Raw genomic sequence first — 18,234 nt, 5'->3', positions numbered from 1 at the left:
AAGATTTTTAGAGCAGATATTAATGTGTTTGGCCCCTGTATCTTCACACCTTGACTTTATGCATATATATTTTTTTGTATATGATCTACATGGGTCCACAAGTACAGTTTTTTGCCTGTACAGAAAGTAATAAGTACTCAAATAGAAGGCTGTTTGATGGGCAAGCCTTGCTTGGAAGTCATGTGATGCAGAATAAAATTGCTTTAAAAATTGTGCTTGAGACAAGTTAAGAACCGTGGAGAAAAATATCTGCCTGCCATTTTTTTACTTTAAATTTTGATGCCTCATGATGTCAGTTTTGACAAGTGTCAACTGATAGCTCTGTGACAGATTTTTGAAAAGCAAAAGACTGAGCCCGTAAAATGAACCTATTTGGTATAGGTTCATATAGGGGTATTTGGCCTATAGATATCTTTCAGTTTCTTCTCTTATTTAAGTAAAGAAACAAAACAACTATATTACTCCCCCTTTCTCAAACCAAACCTTGTAAAATCAACTGATCTGTTACATAAGTTACCCTCAAATTAAATGATCAGGCTAACTTAGCTGGCTTGTGTATGGTAATGCTGCAATAAATGTTTATGGTTTTGTTTGAGATACTTGAGAAGAGCACCACTGCAGCTGGGTTCTTCCTTGGCTGTTATACTAGCCTTTCATATGAGATCCCTGGAAAGCTGCCTTTTCCTAGTTATGGCCAGTAATCCAGAGTTGTCAAGCCTTGTTAAACAGAACAAATGCTAAATGGATATTGATACTCTGTGGTCTGTCCTTACTGCGGTAACTGAGGGAAAGCGAAAATGTAACATGCTCAGCAAGAGCCGGTTTGTGAGCCTTTTTTGTTGGATGTTTTAGTCCAAAAATATGTCTTTCTGCCTTGAACTTTCATGAGTTTTGTGTATTATTTCACTGCTGGGTGAGTACCTAAACGGGTCCATCAGTGACCGACAGTCTCACTCACACGTATTTGCAAAACTATGTTCAGTCTATGGGGAAATAGGCAGTTTCCTATTCTTCAGTCCTGCAGCAAGATCCTCCTCCTTTTCCTCCTGTATTTGCCACTGTTTTGATACACTCCTTCAGAGTTAGACTTAGCAAAAATAAGATGGGTATCTGAACTACTGGTACAGATGCTGGACCATCTTTCGGTTGTTAGCTTGCTTAATTCTTATTTATTTCCCTTTCTTGGCTGATTAGTATCCCCTGTTCACTCAGTAGTCTACTGTCTTCTGTAGTGAGACAGACCAGGAATTTCAGAGGAAATAGTGCAGAGGAAAATGAACGTACTGATCTGGCCTAGAAATGGCGCATGGCAGTTGCTACGGGCTACAAAAAGAGACTTTAGAAATATTAAGTGATAAAAAAAGCTAAAACGAAGGGAACTGGCTGACCACAGAGTAGACTCGAAACTGTGAAACTTAAGTCTGAATGATGTGATCTTCTGAGTGGGTTACAGGATTTTCAGGCTGTGCATTTTTACCTCTTTATTTTAGTTTTTCTTTCCATATTAGTTCTTTAAGGCCTATTTTTCTCTCTGTGGTACATGATGTGGATGATGTTGCATCTGTGAGGCTCAAGTAGTATTCTCAGTTATTGTCATGTTCAGAGAGATTTATGGCTTCAGCAGCACATTGCTTCACCTAGCTGTCCCTGTCCTATAAAGTGTGTTCTACTTCTTTTGCCAGAGCTGAAGAACTGTTAATTATCCTGCAGTGCTTCTGGGCTATCGAAATGGTGATGGTAGGTGTGTAATTTGTCTTTTTGCATTGGTTTAGATAATTCTAGGTGATGTGAAATGAAAGCTTTGGAGATAAGGCAATAAAGACTCGAAAGACAATCGCTATTCTAACATGTGGTTTAGCCAGGATGGAGAATGTTTTTCCTCAGCTTTCTGTGTGATCTTTGTGATCCCAGTTTCTACTTTTATTTTAGGACTCTTCCCCCTATCTGCCTGCAACAGCAATTCCACTGTACTTCTATTGCTGTTGGCCTGATACAGGTTTGTTTTCATGCGGATACTTATTTGCTGGGGAAAACCCCCATAAACCTTTAATCCATATTGGCACATGTATTTCAGAAACATCAGACCATGGTGGTGCTTTGTCACTACAAGCTGCCTAGAATGATTTATGTCACCAGGGACCATTAGTTTTTCAGGAGCTGTTGCTGTAACATTTGAAGATACGGTTTGTTTTGAAATCTTGCTTGAGATGAAATGGTTTACAGGATAATAGCTGGGAACAAGTATTTTCAGACAAATGTCTCAACTGATAATAACATACATGTGTTTATTGCACACCTTAATAGGAATCTTTGAAGTTAGTTGCAGCCGGGGAGGCTAAGTAAAGAGCGGTTTCCATCAAAGACCTGTTTAAAAAACAGACACACCTTTTGAACAGGCATCCTTCAAAACAGATATTTAAAAAAAAAAAAAAAAAAGCAGCTTTCCCAGTACCTGTACTTCTTACCACACTTTTAGATAGTAGCAAATAACTGTGACTGCTTCAGCCTATTCTGCTGTTTCAGAATCTAGTTTCACTAGCTGTCAGTTAGTGCAAACAGAGGAAATTCTTGGAAAGGGAAAGGGATTTGGAGTTTTCAGAAGGCTAGACCTAGTATTATGCAGTAAAACAGCTTCAGCAGAGATAAAAGCATATTCTGCCTGTGCAGTGACAGAAATCAAAGGTTGACTTTCTCTCACCTAACACATCTTTCTAGAATTCCCAGAGTAGTTGGGATCCAAGAAAATAAAAGCTGCCTCAGCTGTGATGAGAAATGTCAGTCAGAAGCTTGAGAAAATAAAGGAACAAATTCTTGTCCATAGAGGGAGAGTTCGTTTACCTGCCAGATTTTGAAATTCCTTTACACACTTGGTTTTTGTCATGCAATTGAAGGAATGGGCTTATTTTTGTGAGTGAAAGTGTGAGATCAGTGAGAAGAGAAGCAGAAGCAGAAGAGAAGCAGATTCAGAAATTGCACCTAGTTCTGGACTCCTTACATTTCTGAGCCCTACAGCACAGAGAATATAAGTTATATTAGAACACATTTATCCCTAGCATTAAGGAATGTATCGACTGCGAAATGATGAGTTGCACATGCCTCAAAGAGGACAGTGACTCTGGAGTTAGATTGATTGTCATCAGGTACTACATACAGTTATGTTAAAATGAAAACATTTCATAGGCAAAACCAGAGTATTGGTCAAAAGTGTCCCAACTGAACGTGCCAGTCCAACAGAGGCCCGGTTACTTTCAAGTTTTTGTTTATCTGTGTCATGGATGCTTTTTCATTCATCACAGGTAAGTAGTCATTGTTAGACAAGCTAAACCTACTTACATAGATTAAGAGAATAACTGCTTTTTTATTTCTTCACTCCATGTTTTGCCTCTGTGACATACTGTATGCTGTGTGCTGTTTCCTGTATTAAATCTGCACATACCTACATCTGCATAGAAGCCTATGGTAAGATTCCTTGCTTGTTACATATAGTAACTTCTGCGTATTCCCAGGCTTCTACATTTCTAGCTCTGTGACCTCATTAATGGCTATGAAGAAGTAGAAATTCTAACACTGAAGTAGCCAAGAAGGTAAAAGAAGGCGCAGGCCTGTAGCGTGAAGGAGAATACTTAGAATTAATTTAGTGGTATGATAATAGGAAGTGAGTTTGGGCTTGCTAGCTGAGGGGAAGGATGGAGGCTAGGTAATCTAGGACGTAAAATTCCTTACATGTTGGCCCCCTAGAATGACTGTTGGCTATATTTAAGCTTTTTCCACTGCCTGTTGTTCAGGGACTGTTAAGAAATGGGTGGGGGTGGAATTGGATAGAAACTCTTAAGTGACTGAAAACCAGACATTGTCACTCCTGAGAATTGCGTAGCAAAGGATCAGAAAGTACCAATATGCTACACAGATGCTTTGGAAGCAAAGAGAACTATTGTCAGAAGATATGACAAGGGGATTGTCTATGGAGAAAGATAAATTATTAAAACAAGGAGAGACTTATTCCTCTGGAGTGAAACATTCTTCAGTGAACTTGTATTTGAACAATGATCATATGTTCTTTTTTATGAAAGCAAAGCTCCTTCCCATGCTGGAAATAGGTAGTAATTAAAATAATACTGATAATTTGAAAGAGAGCAGATTACTAAAAATGAGTTTGCTTTTCTCTAGGAGAAACTTGGGGGAGGGGGGAGAAAGAGAGGGAAAAGTAAACTAGTAGGTGGTTTCTTGCAAAAGCAAGTAAATTGACCAAAATAATGAGACTCTAGAAAACATGGAGTTCTTTACCCCCCCAAAAAAAATACTAGGGAAAATAAACAGTTTATAGAAGCAGATGCTTACCAGCAGATGATTAGACTTAGCTACAAATAGCCAGAAGTTAATTAAATATGAGCTGAAAGATTTGAAAAAGTGGGAAAAGCTTCACTGTCATTTGATTAACTGTTTTGCAGGTAGAGAAAAGGCAGCCTCATAGATGAAAATAAGAACAGTTAGAGTAGAGTAATACCGTATAGCATGATTCAAACTGAGAGGTGCAATAGAGATTGTGTTTTCAGAAGAAGGGACTGTTGCTGGAAAGCATCTGCAGGTGAGAGGTGTTGAATTGGAAGTGATGATAGGAGGTGAGCATGGGGCTGGGGAAGGAGCAGCAGTGAGATGATGCCGGCTGAAGAGTTCATAGAGCAGTAACAGAGGAAGTTGGTCAGAGAACTATTGACGTAAGTACTTGTTTTGGACTGTGAACCAACTCCTAGTAGAGGAAGAAAAAGTGAATGAGGTGTTAGATGAAAAGACAAAGCTTTTTGTAACAGCTGAAACCATGTCAAATAAGCAAAAAATCAGTGACCTGTAAATCTCAAAACTGAATTAAGATTTCCAAACCTATTATCGACGATCAAAAAGGACCTGTGGGATCTTCTTGTGGCAGCTAGCAGCCAGCCTAGTGTAAATTTGAGAGATTATGTAACCTGCAGTTGAGAAGTCTCAAATTCTGTTCATCTGGTCATAAAAAATTTTTGTATTCAAGAAATGTAAGAAAACTCCATAAAACGCCTTAAGAGTGCTTGTAAAGCAAGCTGGTATATTTTTATATACTGCAGGTCTGCAGAGCTGTAAGCCATACTTCCTGAAAGCGCTTTGTACATACACTGATTTAATGTTAAAATCAAAAAATCAAAATTCTGCCTAGTTAACATATATTTTGCATCGGAGTTTGAGTAAGTGAAAGACTGGGGTTTTCCTGAGCCTTTGAATGTTTTTTGAGAAATGAATACTGGTGAATATGTTAAGTATCAATAACCTGTACTACCCAAAAAGACAAAACTTTGTGAATTGTGTATGTGCAAAATTAAAGGGGAACAGTAAGAAAGTCGATGATGATGAAAGTCTATGAAGTGCGTGCAAACATGCATCAAAGAACAATATGGAAGAAAATACATAACGCTTGAACAAGAGCAAAGGGTATTTACTAAGCTCTGAACGGGCTGTAAATACTGGCAACATGAAGAATTAGGTCAAGCATTTTTTTGTTACAGAGCTGCCACCCCTATAGATGCTGTTCCTTTAGGGGATGTTGTTTAATTTTTCCCTTTGTAGTTATAAATGAAATTGAACCAAATCTACTTGGCTTTGTGAAATCTTTACGCAAGATCGCAAACTGGTGGTAGAGTTAAGTTACCAGTAATTTGCTTTGAGATGATCTTGAGATAATCCTTTGCTATGTAATCAACTTTCCTGATTCTTTAAGCTACTGTCCAGCTTTTCTTGTACTACTACATCTCTAAATCTGCCTGTATGCAGGCATGTTAAAAAGCTGACGTGAATCACTTTTGCCCTCTTAATCATCCTCAAAGTAGTTCCAGGGTCATAGACTGTGTGTTGTAGCTATTTATGTGTTACTGTGTAAGTGAATTAGTGAATTTTGGTGAGTTAGTGAGTGTTGAGAGATTTCTTTAAGATGCACACTTAAATTAATTGTCCCATTTAACAACCTTATCCTAGAAGAACTGATCGTTCCTGCATCCTTTATACTCGTCTAAAGTATATAACTGATGGTACTATACATTACTGACTGACATTCTTAAGACTTTTTGAGTTAAACTGATACAAACCCTTTGTATAGATGGTCTTTTTCAGCCTAAACTAGTCTTCATTAGTTGAGTCAAATTAACTCTTTAGTTGAGTCAAACAATTTCTAAGTTAAACTGGGGCCTGTCCCCGTGTGGAGATCTTTCTTACATCTGTGGATAGCTATTCCACACTAAAGTTGCAGCCTCCTTCTTTGCTATCCCCTTATTAAACCTTTGCTATCCCTTACCCCCCTTTAAACTGGGGTTTTGTTTTGTTCTCTTGTTCACTTTAAGTTGTCAGCTTTGTCTTTGTTCATTGCCTTATTTTTGCAGTCTTTTTGCTTTAACTGGGGTGAAGTCAGCACCGTAAGTATTTATGCAGAGAAGTGGGGTCAGGAAGCCATTTTGTGATGAAACAGGGTGGGTGTTTCCTAGATTAAAATTCCTTTATTATAATTGCGATACTGTGTTTTTGAAGAGCAGAAAGAGTTGGCCATCCAGGTATGTTGATACTATAATGCCCTCTGCATTGCAGCTGTTACGCAGTGACATCTGTGTATGCTGGAGATGAAGAGTAACACTGGTACAGTATTGTGAAGATAACACAGAAAACCCCTAGTATTCCTATTCACTATAATATAATAAAATTAATACATATCTATGTAATATATAATTACAAATTTGAGTCTCATTAGAGGTCAATGGGTATTTTACTTTAAACTGTTCTATTCTTGGCATCTATCAAGGTAAAGCTCCCGTAAATTAATCCTAAGTTTAGGTATCTACAAGCAATTAATATACCTGAATCACAGTGTAACTAAAATGGGTATCAATGTGACATCCTTAACTCAAAAGCTAGGCTCTACCATGTCCCTCTGAGTGTTGCCTACTCTATTTAAAAGGGAGCACTAGATTTTTCTTCTTTTTTCCTCTATCATAGCCTCAGGTTGGGATTGTTTGTAGTCTTACATGAATTACATAGGAAGATAGGGTTTTGGTCTGGCTGTATTGTAATTATAGCGCACCTGGCTGTAGAGCAGGCACACAGAAATATCGGGCGGCGAGTCAGAGTGCTGATAGTGAGGTAAAACGTTTTACAGCAGAAAGGTTATGAGGTGGTTGGTTTGTGATTCTACAATATTCCCTTCGTGCCTTCTGTAAATATAACTGGCAGCTGTGAAGTGGCTTCTGTTGGCGAGGGAAGAGAATATTTTCTAAGGAAGCAGATGAGGCATGTGAGGATTCCATGAACAGCTGAAGTTCTGATCTAAGCAGCTTTTACAGAGAACAACCTAAATAGATGCCTAAAGATACTCTTCTAAAGGAGTTAGTGATGGCTAAAACCATTCCTTGATATTGTTTAAGTCATATGGAGTGTGCTGGTCCATGGGTTCTGTGGATCAGTTTACTCCAATGAGGAAGATAAGCACAGGTGCATGCTTGTTTTGCATAGATGTGCATGCTGGTTCTTTTTTCTGGCAGCACCTGTGTCATTGCCCAAAGCTCTTGGGAACTACTGATGAGGAGGTAGGAGCTTGCTTTTGCAGGTTTCTCCTTCACAAATCCAGATATGGTTTGGAATAACTGTTCTGCCTATCTTCCCTTGTGACGTTGCTCAAGAATTTTTTTCACTGCTCTTATACAAGCATACTGAATGAGTCATTGGGGAAGGCATGCCATTTTTTATCTGTATGTGGATCCCTTATGTGAGACAGTTGTGGTGTCTGATGAGGATACAGCCTAGATACCCATTAACAGACTGGATATCGCTTGCATATGATGGTGTTAGACTTCACCTGGTATCTCCTCACACCTTTCTCAGCCGTATGTCCCACAGATTGGTTTTGGGTGCAGAAGCTCAGTGTGCTTTCTTAAGAAAGATCTCACCACATATATGCAAGCCTTGTGTTTCTAGACTGGAGTATTGCAGTGTGCCTGCAGAGGTTTGTGCTTGGAGAATGTTCAGAAGCTAATGCAGCATTAGCCTGTTACTTAGCAGAAGCATCACAGTTTCCAGGTTCCTGTTTGTGTTCTTTAAAACATAAGGTACAGGTTTCTCACTAATTAAGATCACTCCTCTTGAGCTGTGTTCTGTGTCACTCATTCAGCTCGGTAAGGACGCGCACTGTGAGCATGTTGTGTGCTCTCTGTCACATGCACATGTGACTTCTTGTAGCATGGTTTCACACTATTTTCTGGTTTACCAAGGACAGGTATAACTTAGATCACATCTTACTGTTCTTATAAGGGTGGTTTTTAAATGAGTGTGGCCTGATTCTAATCACCTTCTTCAGATTAAGTGATTTAAACTGGCAAGGTGGAAACAGTGATTTCAGTTCTCTAGTATTCTGTTGCTATTTGTATTTTCACAAAGGATTTTTTCCTCACTGGTTGGTATAATCCTTCAAAGTTAATTTGCAGCTAAATATACACCCTTTCTGTGTAATTTGGCACTTATTTTTGTCAGCCAGAAGAAATCTTTAGCTTTATACAACTATATTTCATTTCATCCTGTATTTGAAGGATGATATTGCTATATATGCCTTGCCTTAAGCTTGAATGAAAATGTTGATAAAATAATATTTCAATTTCCAATAAATACATTAAATGTGAAACAATCAAATTCAGTAGTTTTTACTTTTTTTTTTTAAGTCATTGTGGGCTAGATATTTAGGAAAGAAATGCTTTCAGAATTTCCACAGATGTGGAAACTAAGAGGGTACCTAACTCATTTCAGAATCCTTTAGGTTTCAACTATTCAGAATCTAAATGAATCTCGTAGACAATACACTTTCTTCCCCTAATGTCTACAGTTGTGTCTCTATCTCCAGACACTAAAAATCTTGGCTTAATTTTTCCAAGCTTTTAAAATAAATTGATCTCCTCCTTTCCAGCTTCAGAGTTGTTTAGAAACTGAAAAAGGAAAATAAACTCTCCTGCCTTTTCAGTTTTTAATCAGTTTTTCAATTCTGAATAGAGTAATAAAATTTAAGACATTGGTCTCTCTACAGATACTGCATAGAACACAAGTAAGTGTTAAGGCAAAAGCTTTTATACTTAATATATTTTATGGAAAATTATACTCGATTTAGCACTGCAGTTTAAAACTGTGAACTACAAGTAGGGTATTTCTTCTCCCAGTGTCTATACAATTCAAAAAGCAATGTCCGTTTATTTGAGGACTCATTGACTCTAAAGTTTGTAATTGCCTAAGATAAGCATAGGCTTTCGTACAGGTTGTTTTGGTTTTATACTTAATATAAGCTCTTTCAGAAAGAAAAACTGTATCTAGCAAACCAATGCTTTTATACTGTAACCTCCATTTAAACAACGCAGCACTTCTGGTCAGTAGAGGAGACCTGGCTGCCTTTTGCAAGTGAAGAAACAATACAATTTCCCCAGGCTTTTTGGCATTCCTTGTTTCTTTTGCCTGTGACAGATGTTGGGTTTGTGTAGGTGTGGTGGATTTCTTTCATAGCACTGACTGAAGAACAAGTAGGTTGGGGAGATGACAGTAAGGTCTTTTTCCTCTGTGCTTTTAGATCTGAAAATGTAGCAGTCTAAACAGCACAATGTGAGTGTGGTGAGCTTGAGGGCCAAACTAACCCTTCAAGTGGGTTGTTAAATATTTATCTTAACCGCTTCATAATTTTGTAAAATGTGTTCCCTCCCAGAACAAAGGGGCACTTAAGACTTGAGAGCTGCCTTCCTACCACATGAGAGCATTCTGTTAGAGAAAAAGGGTGTGACTCTGAGAAGATGTGCAGGTATATTGAACCCTTTCTTTGAGTCTTGAAGAATTCCTGGAGCTTGGCTTGTGATGGCACTTTTTAGCCTCTCGTTTGTCTGGAAGAACAATAGGACTGTAACAGCTTCTTCCCACTCAGTTTTATCCGCTAGACATGGATTTCTGGATTTGATCTGTACAATGAGAAATTCAGGTGCTTTGAATGCAAATTCTTATGGTTTGATAGAGAAAGATCTTGATCCACAGGTGAATGCCAAAGATGAGACTTCTGAGCTGCTTTAAACAGTTCCATTGTCTGAAGCTGAGTGATTCAAGGATTGCTTTAGGCTAATAGTATCTTTCCCTACATTTTACATCGCACCTAAATCAGGAATGACTGAGAGACTGAACATCCTATGCTGCATGCTGTTTGATGCAAAGTAGAGGTTTTGGTCCAGCTGAAACTAAAGCAGTTTGTACAAGACTAGCAACAAAGCCATGGATTAATGGGTCTTATTGCATGTCCTTCTCAAGAGTGCATTGTGGTGACACATGTTGATGGCCAGTGTTGGAGAGGAGCTTGAGCCAATGGTACCTGTGTTGCACCAGCATTTTGCAGATAAGGCTTTGCAGGCCTGCAAATGATCTAGCATGTCATGTTCTGTAGTTGTGGAGAGACAGTGTTTATATGGGTGATGGGAAAGTGTTTTTAACACGTGATGTCTGGATATGGGGAGAAATGAAAACTATAGGTGTGTTTTCTTCAATTATTCCATTTTACATTTGTTTTAATGTCCGCAATGGACTATTTTTGCTGTCTTTATAGGAGGAAGAAGAGCAAGAGGAAGAAGATGATGATGAAGATGATGATGATACAGATGACCTTGATGAACTAGATACAGACCAGCTGCTGGAGGCTGAGCTGGAGGAGGATGAGAACAATGAGAATGCTGGTGAGGATGGAGAAAATGACTTTTCTCCCTCCGATGATGAGGAGCTTGCCAACCTCCTGGAAGAGGGAGATGAGGGTGAAGATGAAGATTCTGATGCTGATGAGGAAGTTGAGCTGATTCTTGGAGATAGTAAGTGTGTACCCAGCTTGGTAACCACAGGTGACCTTGTCCTCTGTTTAATGTCCTGACAAATACGCAACATCTAAGTCTTCCCTGAAATGACTTAGGTGACTTCCCCCCTCTCTGGTATGAAAGGCACAAATCATCATGCTTGTTCACCTGTGGCCTCTCAAAGTAATCTATGGGTAAAAACAGCTCTTATCTGAAGAGAACAACCAAGAGTTCTGGAAAAGAAGGTATCTCTTTTCTTCAAGTGCTCCCAGGTGCATGTGTGAGAACTTAAAGGCAGGCCAAGAAACTCCATCTGAAGAAGCCTTGTCTGATTGCTTGCCTGTCCTGCCCTTCAAGGGGACACCGGTTGAACTGTTAGCTCACCTGTCTTCTCTGCCTTATTTGTACCTGTAAGGACAGAGAAGCATTTTTGCTCCTTGGTGCTATTCTTTCTCTTTTGTAATTGCTTAAAGTGCAAAACAAACATGGCATTTCTGACTTCACTTCCTTTTTAGACTGTTCTGAAGCTAACATAACTTTTGGAATGAAATTTAAATTGTTCTTTCTCTGGCATTCCACAGATACAGAGACTAGCAAAGTTAACAAAGTGTGTGTGTGTGTGTGTAAGAAAGGAAGGTCTGAACTTTTTATGTAGCAATTCAATTTGAAAAAAGGCTTCACAAGAAAGAAAGGGTGAGTAGGATAGCATCAGGGCTTGGGAATTGTGATGCCAGATTCTGTTCCCTTTTTTGCAGCACAATTTTTGAGTATGCACGGCCAAGCCACTTAGATCTTTTCAATTTCCAAGCTGTAAAATGGGGTTAATATAGTTACCTTAAGTTAAAAGGTTGGTAAGGATAAGTAATTACAGTATGCAAGGTGTTTGAAGTCCTGCAGTGATAGGAGATTGATTCCCACCTCAGCTTTCACAGTAATCTTCTCTGCCAATGCGCTGGAGGGTTAAGCGTGCCAGGCCTCTGCTTTGGCACTAATGTGGCTGGCAGGCTCATTCATGTCCCTCTTTTCTGTTAGAATGCAGCTCAGTCGCTTTTAAGGATGCGGCCGTGTCAGATTGCCAGAGTTATTCTGTGGGGTCAGTCTGCTCTTCTCTTGAAGGCAGTAGGTATACAATGCAGGGCCATACAGGACATCTACATAGCTCAAGTTCATTAATAGCATATTGCAGTTCAACATTTTGGGATTGCGGATAACTTCTGCCTGTCCCAGCAGCTGGCAGGACCTTCTTGACACAACTCCACTTCTGTTTCCTCAGGGGGTGCAGGGCCAGAAGCTATTAAGAGAGCACCCAGAGTGCTGTAACTTGAATTGTCCAAGGGGCAGAATAGAGGGGAAGTTCAGGCCATTTCAACAACTATTCCTGTAACAAAACTAGGTGCTACTTGAAGCTTAGGTATTTCAAGTGTGCTCTGCAGAGCACTGCATATTATGAAATGGCCACATCTGTATACTGTTTATGGATAAACCACTTGATCAGAACTTTGATCTGGTATCGCTGTGGAGCTGCAGCCAGCCCATCCTGTGGCTGTTGGGTTGCTTGGCAGCATCTTTGGGAACTTAAACCAGGGAGTGCAGCTCTGCCAGGCTGATGTATGCATGGTCCTTGCATGGGGTTTGATGAGTGGGGTTCTGCGGCGGCTTCTCTGTGACTTCAGCTTCATCTGGCTTGCTTTTGTTTCTCACCCAGCAAGAGCAATTAAAATTTCCATCTCCTTTGCTTATGCTGTGTTCCAGAATTAAAAGTCGTAAGGGCACTGACACTGTTGCAAAGTGCAGATCTGAGGCATGCTGATGTATTTAGAGTGCTTCCTACTGCAGATCCTTGCTGTGTTTTGGATGAACCTCCATAACATACAGTGGGTGTTGCTTCAAAACAAAGTAATTCAAAGAAAGTTGAAGCAGGGGAGTGAGTGGCTTTGGTTCCTTGTGCTTTAGAAGAGCTTTTGTTTCTTTTTCAGGAATAATGCATGGAGAACCTTTTAAGTCTAAATTTGTCTTCCTCCTCCTTTGTCATCACCTTGGGGAGGGTGGATCTGTTTGTCTTGTCCAAAGCAGTTTATGCATTGTGCAGATCTTTCAAGAGCTTGTTCCTGGGCCAGTGGGGTGTCCTTTTTGAAATGCACATGTGACATAGGATGGAAGAAATATATGGAATTCTCACCAGCAGCATGCCTGACTCTTGTTTCCTCTTTTCTTCTGTAATCAAAAATGGCAACTTCCAGGCAGGTCTATAAGCTTCTGCCAAGCAGTTAACTGCAGTCAGGTTTACTTATAGACCTAGAGCTCATAATTGGAAGGTTGTGTGGTGGACTGGAGAATAAAGAGTTAGGAGATCCCTTTTCAAAGTTTTCCTCTGGTGTTTAAAAAAAAAAAAGCAACAACACTTTCAGCTTCTCTTCTTCTCCAGAGTTTCTGGATTGTTATCTTGCTTGTGCTTCTTTCCCTCTTACTGTGTAAGTGTAGCTGCTGCAGCACTGGCTGATGTTTTCCAACTCCCCTTACATGGCTGTAGGTGTTCTGGGAGCACTGGTGACCCCTCAGCTTAGACTCAGTGTGGTGAATGGTGAGACAGGAGTATCCCTCGCTGATCACAGTGGAAGGGCAGCTGGTTGATCTTCAGGGAGGAGGGTTGGGGGAAAGGGTTTGTGCCCTCTGCTGCTTGCCTGTGATTTTTTTTTTTTCCTAAGGAAAGCATCTGAGAAAGGGTGAACCTTCCAGAAGGCCTTGCTTACCTTGACAGGCATTTTAGAGATCCAGTATAACTGAGATGGCTAAGAGGAAGTCTTGGTGTAATTTTTTTTTTTTTTTTTAATATTTTTAACACCTAGTTAACTGCAGCATCCAATGAATTCACATAAGAAAAAGAACCAACATCACCTCTAAGGTAAGGCAGGAGACCTCTTGCTGCCAGAGCTGCTACCACTTCTCTCTTGCACAACTGAGGGAGGAGAGATCTTATGTTTTAAGATAAAAAGCAAGTGTGTGTGTGTGTGACTGCTGCTGGCAAATCCTTTCACGTCTTCAATCAGTTCCACAACAAAGAAAAACAGGAAAAGTACAATTTTCAGGTCACCTTTAACGAGTGTCATGTAGTTAAATTCAGGCTAGAGGAGGGTTCTGGTTGTGAGTGTATGGATTGCTTCCCCCTCAGTGGGGAGGTCTCCTGCTGTGCTGTGCAGAGAGGAGTGACAGGCCAATGAGAGCCTGGTACTGGGAAAGTCTGGGTCTAACTTACTGCATAATGAATTAGCCCCATGCAGGTTAGACGGAGGCCATATTTCACCACATCAGGTTGGTGGAACTGTCAAGCTTGCTTTCAGATAGCAGCTGTGAGGAGTGACTGCCAGATCTGTCCAGCCCCCAGCACGAAGAGCTATTGCACTTAGGTGTGCACAGTAAGTTGTGCAGGCAGCTCATGTGCAGGTAACTTACTGCTGGTGTCCTTCTCCCCATCTTGTCATGGGAAAAAAACTGCCAGCTAATAGAAACTGCACTTGCTAAAGCTGCTCTCCTCTTGACCCTCTGTTTTAACCAGGGAAAGAAAGCTCTGGTGCAGATTTGCTAACTGCTTTTGATTGACTTGAAATGCACTGATGGTGCTAGCTGCCTCCGTCACTGCTGGGGAGTTGCGGGTCTCAAGCAGGTGGTGTCCATCTCTTGTAACGATGAATGCGTTGCCTTGCTTAGCAGCCCTGACAGCTGTGTTCTTCCACAAACCAAACATAACCTACATGTCTCCTTTTCAGCCGACAGCTCAGATAACTCTGACTTGGAGGACGACATAATCCTGTCTCTGAATGAGTGAGGAGTGACTGCCAGGCGGGGTGTTGGCAGGAGGAGACGCTCCCTTCCCAGCAGAAGACCGGAGACCAAATTGGAAACCGATTCTGAGCACCCCAACCCTTTTTCTCCTGGGAAAACCTGAGGAACTCCAGCCCATCCGCTGTGTTGGTTTGAGTCAGTTTGAGGCTCGGGGCTAAGTCCGAGGCTCTACAATAAAGAGACCTGGGGTTAGGCCTCTTTTCTCTCTGCCTTTTTTTTTTATTTTTTATTTTAGGCTGAGATGACTCTCCTCTTCAAGGAAACTTCTGAAGATATTTCTCAATATATTTTCTTTGTATAAAGTTCTTTCCTAAAGAACAGAAATAAAAAAAAAAAAAAAAAAAAAGGCAGGTGTTATAGTAAAGAGGGGATGAACTTTGTATTCCTGTAGTACCTTGTTACCATGGGGTAGGTTTGGGGGAGAAAAATTGTTTAAAATTAAAAGAGGCATATTTATGCAACTACTAAATGAAATAAGAGGATCATGGTTTCTAAAATTGTTGAGGAGTGAGAATATTTTTATTTTAAATATGATTTTATTTTTAAAAAAAAAAGCAACAGGTGTTAGCACCTGCTAGTGCGCCAGTGTGTTTCAGATGCTTTTGTCCTCCAGGGAAGAGCCCCGGGGGTGTTTGGTAACTGAACGTACAGGCTGTTTAAAGCGGAGATTCTCGCTGTGATGCCAGCTGTAGTGGGAGGCTGAAATCCTGGCTTGGCCTAGTCAGAGCCTGGTATTCCTGAAGACATGGGGGTCTGGGATAGAAGTTTGAGCCCTCTTTTCTCCCCTCTGCCCTTTGTGGTTCAAGTTTTTTAATCTTTTTTTCTGCCGCCCCCTTTCCCTCTGTGTGGAAACTGCAAATTGAAGGCCTTTTTCTTTAATGTAAAGTGTATTTATTAAAAAATTAAATACAAATCCTGTCTCTGTTTATGGCTGTGAATTGTAGCCATGCATTCCTCTGCCACCCGTGCAGAAGCGGTGCTCTGTGCACCTGAGGGAGCGCAGCCCTGTGCAGGAGAGCAGCTAGGTGTAGCTAGTGGCCTGGCTGCAATAAGGAAGGGCAAAGTAAACAAGGGGTGAGATTTTGGAGAGTGCAGCCTCCACCCGCTGCTCCAGTCCACGGGGACTCCCAGAGCTGCAGGACATTTCACAGCGCCCGTGGGTTCAAATCTGACTTGTTGGTTTGCCCGACAGCCTTGAACTCTGTGGGGTTGTGGGCAGTGCGGCACCCCATCCTCACTGCGCTGCGTGGGAGCCGGAAGGTGCTGCTCATGCCAGGCTGTGGTTTTGTTTAAAGATGCACCAGAATATCCGCGCCGCCGTTCAGCTACAGGAAGCGCCGTGAGCTGCAGGGAACTCTCACCGCCTCGCTGGTGTGTGTCAGAAGGCGGGAGAAGCATCGGGCTTCCTCATCCCTGTGTGGCTTGGCATTATGTAGGCTGCCTTGTGGCTATACTGGCGGAGGCAAATAGGTGCTCCTGTTTGTACACAGCAAGAGGCCCTGCCCTTAGAAGGGGATGAAAAAAATTGCAGCTGTTTGATTTCACTGTACAGCACACGACTGCAGAGCTTGGTTCGGTGAGTCAGAACGGGAAGGTAAGCGCGCTCATTGCTTGCTTGGACAAGGCCACTCACTGTGCTATTTATTCCCAGGTGTTCAGATAACATCCACTCAACTTTTTACCCTTTCTCTGTTTTGGCCACTTTCAGAATAGGGTTTGAGGCAGAACAGGGAGCCGGAGGCTTCTCGCTTCTTGACACTACAGCAAGTTTTCCACCAAGAACTGTGCTTGTTTCAACTAAGGCTCGAGGTTTCATTGCTTGAAGAGGAAGGATTTTCTTTTTAACCAAGAGAAGGGATAGCTTTTTCTTCCCTCCAGCATCGCATCTACTTAATGCACTTACCCAGGGCTCCCTGTTAATAATTAAAAAGAAAGGTTCTGCTGCAACTTAAAATGGATAATTGTACCCTACAGAGTTGATAAACGTGAACGAGTTGCGATTACTACAGCATTTGAGACCAGCCATTGGAGCAGCATTCTGATTAAATGAGGGGATTGAAAACCGGATCTGCCCTCCGCCGGCTGTGGAAGCCAGCCTCTGCCTTACCAAAAAACAGCTTATGCAACTTTACCTTAGAAAGCGTGCTGCTTGGGGTGGGGGGAAATAAAGCATGTACTCAACTACTAGTAACAGAGGGAGATAGATACCGTACCGCATGCCTGTGTCTTGTTCTGGTGTTATACCACAGCCATCATCGGCTGCATCTGTTGCTGTTTTGGGCCTGGCTATCTTGGAGAAATTTGCCAGCTAGTTTTGTGAGACAGAACCAAAACGTCTAGGATGGAGCTCCTATTTATAAATTGGACTTGAGACTGGGCTGCTGTAAGTATACGTGCCATCTCTCCCCTCCTACGCTTCACTGAAGGGAGCCAAAGCGAGGGTGCTCGGGCCTCGGCCTGCAGCTACGGAGGCAGCGCCCGGCTGCTGCAGCCTGCAGGTCACCCACCAAACCCTGCTGAAGCAGCCCCGCTGCCTGTCCTGGGCAGACTCTCAGCCTCTCGGCTTATTGCAGAGCTGCCGAAGTTAAATACCCAAGGGCGGGGGAGGCTGGCTGCACCCTGCGCTACCGCCTTTGTTCTTGCAGGGCATCGCTTAAGAGTGCTGGGGAATAGGGCGACTGTAACAGGCTGGGTGCGAAATGGGGATTCAGAGTTGAAGCCTAGCAGGGGCTGCTTTGTCTGCTTTTGTCAGGCCATAAGTCTATAACTAGTTGGGATGGGGGGGGGATCTCAGTGTTTGGAAAGTCACCTCTTCCCCTGGCATCATGTTTTGATCTATTTAAAAGCATCGTGTTTGGAAAAAGGCCTACACTCTTCCTGAATACACAGAGCACGTTGCTGATGTGATGCCATACAGTATTTCTTCTCCTATGCAGACGTTACAGGCCTTGGCTTAGGGGGTGGAAGGGGCATTTATACGTCCTGCCAGCTGGCTAAGACACGCACCTACCTCTCTCTGCAATGGAGGGGAGCCTTTGCAGGAAGGATGCTGCGTTTCTTCCCACCGTGTGAGCAGAGACTAGCCCAGCCCCAGCCTGTGCCCTCACATCGGCACGGTCCTCTTCACTCTGTGACCGGACCGTAACTGCTTGGCCCATTTGCTTATACTGCAACACAGTTCCGTGGAGCACAGCCTGTGTGACCATGGTGCCAGTGCCCTGGGAGGCTGCGTGCGTATCCCTGCAGCACAGAGGTTCAAAAAAAAACCACAAAAGCTCATGTAGGCCGTGGCCTGGGGAGCAGGGTAGAAACCTCAGGGCTGGTCAGTAGTATAACCTGCGTGTTAGCTAAGGGTAGTCATCAAGGTATGATCGGCTCATCAGCACAGGTCAAATGCACATGCTGGGCACCGGGGACTGCCTGGGGCTAGCCCTCTTGTCCGTGTTTCTGTCGTAGTAAAGACGGCCAACACCTGACGTTAAAAAGAGGCTTTGTGAGACGGAATATTTACTGAATGGGTGTTTAAAAAAAAAAAAAA

At 42.0% G+C, this 18,234-nt stretch overlaps 1 protein-coding gene across 1 annotated transcript in view; it reads left to right on the top strand.

The window, feature by feature from the left end:
• Positions 1-15,498, top strand: part of DCAF1 (DDB1 and CUL4 associated factor 1) — a 48,819-nt gene extending 33,321 nt beyond the window's left edge. Inside the window, exons 22-23 of the mRNA XM_009281073.1 lie at positions 10,619-10,874; positions 14,621-15,498. Of these exons, the coding sequence (XP_009279348.1) occupies positions 10,619-10,874; positions 14,621-14,679 (315 nt within the window). The 3' untranslated portion in view covers positions 14,680-15,498. The remainder of the gene's footprint in view (positions 1-10,618; positions 10,875-14,620) is intronic.
• The last annotated feature ends 2,736 nt before the right edge of the window (positions 15,499-18,234 follow it).

Source organism: Aptenodytes forsteri, unplaced genomic scaffold, assembly GCF_000699145.1.
Source record: "Aptenodytes forsteri isolate BGI_AS27 unplaced genomic scaffold, ASM69914v1 Scaffold156, whole genome shotgun sequence".
NCBI lineage: Eukaryota > Metazoa > Chordata > Aves > Sphenisciformes > Spheniscidae > Aptenodytes > Aptenodytes forsteri.
This window is presented reverse-complemented; position numbering and strand designations above follow the sequence as displayed.